Here is a 4,402-nt window from a genome sequence, read left to right as displayed (position 1 = left end):
AAATAACTATTATTTTTCACTTGGGGTTTTCTTACAACTCTGATCCATTTAACTTTTCTTGTGTGTATTTAATGCTTTGTCACTATTAGGAGTCAGACCATAAAATATCCTGCTCTCAAGATAAATATTTTAATTGTTTTGCAAGCTCCAGGAGTCATGTTCAGACTACAAAGGTAAGCAGGACAACAGTAATAGTCACCTTATTTAAAACCTTTGGGCGAGACACAAAAAGGACTTTTCCAATTGCAAGGAGTAGCTATAAAAGTAAAATCACACCCTTTACAAAAAATACAATCCCATATTTATTTTACTCAGTATATATGAGGCAGCTTTTACCAGCATTCAATCAGGACTCCCCAATCTTTCCATTCAAAAAAGGAAAAATTAAGTGCAACAACTTTTGGAGAGGGAATAAGGGGAGAAAAAGAGAAAGATACCCCACAAATGAACTCCAGAAGAGAACATTTTGGGCTCACAGAAAATTCTTGCTACTTCACTGTGTAACCATGTAGCCTAACAAACTTTCACTGAATGAAGTTACACTTTTAGGTCTGAAATCTAGTGCATAAACTTAATGGCTCATTGTAATATTTATTATTCAACCTTTTGACATTTATTTGTAGCAGTTGAATTGAGGTACCCGGTGCATTATTAGCATTGAAACAGTAAAGTGTTCCAGCTCTACCGTAATAACTGAGTTTTACTTGAGTCTTTAGCCTGAAGTAGTCTGTGGAATGTAAACCAACCATTCTCCCACCCCGCCCCCACCCTGCTCCAAAAACCCGCAATGGAAAAAAAAAAGTAATCCGATTTGATTTCTGTCTTCAAAATGCGATAAACCAGGACTCCAAAAGGGGTGTAACACATTAATGGACTTGAACAAACCATCCTGTGCAGTTTACAACAAAAGCAAGGTAATACGGTTCAAGAAAATATCTTCCAAAAACACTTTTATGAATTAAATTTCCTGAATTTGTGACTAGGTGGAAGAGGTATTGCAGAACCGCCCAGCTGCCATTTCCAGATAGGATGGGCCTTGTGAGGAGGTTGGGAATCCTTAGTGGTGTTTAAAGAATATGCAGGCCACAGATCCCCATCCTTCCCAATAATGAGTGATGGTGGACAAGGAAAATTTGCCATGAAATTAAATGGCCTTTTCACTGCTGATGCTACATTGCTGGCTACCTTTTTGCGTCTGTTTATAACTGTAAAATCATCCAGTGTTCCTTCATGTGTCTCAGTTTTACCTGTAGGACGAGGACTTCTAGCTGATTTCAAATTTGGTTTGACTGGAGGTGTCTGAAGTACAGATCGCTTTCCCAGGACTAGTGTCCGGTAGTTTTTTCTCACCCTGGCACCAAATTTATATTCCTCATCCTCAGGTTTTGGAGAACCTAAAGTGCATGAAAGGCCCTGACTCAGAGCCAGTGGATTTAAGGAAGGAGTTTCTTTTTCAGGGCATGTAAACCCTTCCTTGGCTGTGGTTAGTAAGGTGTCCTCCTCTTTACTTCCAGTCACACTGTAAAACTCACCCTTTGTATCATTGCACTCGCACTTTAGCTTATTTGTAATAAGGTCAGGTTCATATTCTTCATTAGCACTACTGTCTTCGACTTTGATTCTAATATTGTGCAGAAGTGGTAGTGTCTCGTCGCCTGTGTCAGTGCAGGGACTCTCCACTTTCGTTGCTGTTGCTGTATCTACCCCAGGATTAGTCTGCAAAAGGGGCAAATCCGTAGCAAATTCAGTACAAGGGGAGATTTTGGAATCTTTTTCTGAATTTGCTGCTGCTCCTGAAGAATCATTGTTGAAGAACCTAGCAGCTATTGTGTTGTTATCTGCACAGTGTGTAGTAGGAGTTGCTTGCAGGCATTTCCTAGCTTCTCGGAGTAGTCTTTGTTGTGGAAATACATTGTTTGTCTTTGGGCTAGGTGAAGAGGCCCCTTCTGCCAGGCAGTTAATTGTCAGGTCAGTTCTCTTTACAGTACTGGAAATTTCAGAGTGTGGGAATGTAATCGCAGATACCCTATCGTTCCTTATCTCTGTGAAACAACTCCCCAGGCTGGCCGAGCAGTACACCGGAGACGCTTTGGAGGCCCAGCTCTGCAGAGTCCACTCCTCTGCCGACTCGGCTTTGACACTACTCTTGAGGTCGGGAAATCGGCCGGTATCCTCGAAAGCAGCGGGGTTGGTTGCAGCGGCGGAGGCCAGATGGTACAAGAAGTTGGCCTGCGCCTGTACGCTGGGCGGCTTGCAGAAGCTGGTGCGCCTGAAACGGATGCTCTGCACTGACACTTGGCTGGAGCCGGAGCTGGAGTCCGACTCCGAGGACGATTCCTCCTCCTCCGAGCTGACTTCACTGGAATCCGTGGCCCCACTGCCCCCCTCCTCCTCTTCCTCCTCCTCCTCTTCCTCCTCCTCCTCCTCTCCCTCCTCCTCCTCTTCCTCCGAGGACACAGAGTTGCTGGAGCTGGACAAACTGGAGCCAAAATCAGAGTCGTTGGCTGCGTGGTCCGAGTAGGAACTGGACTCCGAGTCACTGCTGCAGCTCTCGGGAAAGCTGCCCAGATGGGGCTGCGGCCGGTGGTGATGAGGGGGGTGGTGACTCTGCGGCGGCGGCTGGGCCCGGTGGTGGTGGTGGTGGTGGTGGTGATGGTGGTGGTGGTGGTGGTGGTGATGGTGGTGGGGAGGCGGGCAGAAGCTGTTAACCAGATGAAACCTCTCCAGGCAAGTGGCTCCGGCCGCCGCCGCCGCTGCCGCCGCCGCCGCCGCCTTGGTTTTGTAGGACCTGGGCAGCAGCAGCAGGCGGCGGGCGCTGGAGGGAGGTGCAACCAGGCAGTCCTTGGCGCCCCCGCGCTTGCGCTTGCAGCGGTAGGTCAGGCTCCCGGGGCCGCCCGCGCCCGCTGCCGCCTTGGGCTGGGGCCCAGCCGCCGATGCCTGGTAGTAGGCAGCGGCCGCGGCGGCGGCGGCGGCGGCGGCGGCGGCGGCGGCGGCGGCAGCGGCGGCCGGGTGCTTGCTGCACAGCAGGCTCCGAAAATAAGCCGGGTCCGAGTGGAAAGCGACGTAGTTTCCCTGGAGCGGGGCAGTTTCATAGTTTAGAGGGGGTTTGCAAGGCGAGCGCACGATTTCTGGGTAGTGCGAGCCTGGGTATTTGCTAAAAATCTGAGGTAGATGGGCGGTGGGGCGCGCGGCGGCAGCGCCTGGGAGCCGGGACTGTGCGCTGATTGGCAGGGGCCGCGCGGCTCCGCTCAGGCCCCGCCAAAGTTGGTGCCGGTCCTTCCAGAAAGCCGCGCGGGGGCTGGCGGCTGCAGCGGCGCGCTCTGGCGGCGGTGCCTTTGTGGCCAGGGCCCGACCGACCCTCCTGCGCTTGGTCTTGAGGACCCGCTCGGTTTTGCAGGAGGTGTAGAGGGCTTCTACGTCTTCCCGGGAGATGAGAGTGCATTTGGCAGCGTGGAAGGCGATGCTGTTGATGGCCTTGAGTTTCCGCAACTCCTCCAGATCGCAGTGGTGCTTTTTCACTTTCAGATGATCCATGCGCTTGTGCACGGTCGTCCTCGGGATGTTTTTCAGCAGATCCGTGAAGACTTGGGAAAGGGCAAACATTTGCTTTCCTTTAATGATGAGGTAGCCGAGCCTCACGCCATCCACCTCTTCAAAACCTGACTTCAGGTCTCCCATCTCGGGCACTAAATGATCCCCACCATTTGCAGCAAATATATACGTGACGCATACATACACATGTATGTATGTTAATCCTCCACCAGATGCTGCGTGTGTCTCAAGGCATCCTGCTAATAAAATAACAAAGACTGTTATTCCCGGCAAAGGGAGTGCCAAACTCTAGGCGAAATTATTGGAAAAAAAAACACATGAAATTACACTGACTTGATTCTTGTTTTTTTTTTTTTTTTTTGGTTTTCGTTTTTTAAAAAAGACGTTAAAAACCATCCGGTTTCTGATGTGCCAGTGTGTTAGTGTAAGTCCCGATGCAGATCAGTACCTGGGCCCCTCTATTTCTTCTTTCTCCATTGGAGTACTATGATAATGGAATGTGAAGGGAGAAAGAGAAAAGAAGTGCAGCTGCTATTCCCGCCGCTGCTTTAGCTACAAATAAAATGACAGAGTGAAGTGAGCTCGTCCGGAGACACCTTCATCAATTAATTCCCCTAAAGCCAGCGCTGATTGGACACTCCTGACAGGTGATGCAATAAAAATTGATATTCCACCCCTTCCCCCCAAAATCTCCCACTAATTAGCATACCCTTATATTGCCACCTCCCCTCCCAAAGTAAATAATACAGTCGGTATATAAATCTTTCCATTAAACTATCGGAGCTCAGAAACAGCCTGACTCACAGACTTCATCTGAACCAGTGTGTGTACGCTTAAAAAAAAAAAAAAA

The 4,402-nt window shown here is 49.3% G+C and overlaps 1 protein-coding gene across 1 annotated transcript; it reads right to left on the bottom strand.

Annotated features, from left to right (window-relative positions):
* Positions 1 to 788: 788 nt before the first annotated feature.
* SKIDA1 (SKI/DACH domain containing 1) lies at positions 789 to 4,138 on the bottom strand. Its single transcript, XM_045858036.1, has 2 exons — positions 4,001 to 4,138; positions 789 to 3,791 (listed from the first exon to the last, which is right to left on the bottom strand). The coding sequence occupies exon 2, from the start codon at positions 3,676 to 3,678 to the stop codon at positions 952 to 954; it is 2,727 nt and encodes a 908-aa protein (XP_045713992.1). The 5' UTR covers positions 3,679 to 3,791; positions 4,001 to 4,138; the 3' UTR covers positions 789 to 951.
* Between the last annotated feature and the right edge of the window lie 264 nt (positions 4,139 to 4,402).

Source organism: Phyllostomus hastatus, unplaced genomic scaffold (genome assembly GCF_019186645.2).
Source record: "Phyllostomus hastatus isolate PE091 unplaced genomic scaffold, TTU_PhHast_1.1 phas_scaffold_1674, whole genome shotgun sequence".
NCBI lineage: Eukaryota > Metazoa > Chordata > Mammalia > Chiroptera > Phyllostomidae > Phyllostomus > Phyllostomus hastatus.
The sequence above is the reverse complement of the archived record's forward strand: the minus strand, read 5'-3'. Positions and strand labels throughout refer to the sequence as shown.

Excerpts from the sequence above, each read along its gene's own strand:
- SKIDA1 (XM_045858036.1), bottom strand. The coding sequence starts at position 3,678 with ATGGGAGACCTGAAGTCAGGTTTTGAAGAGGTGGATGGCGTGAGGCTC.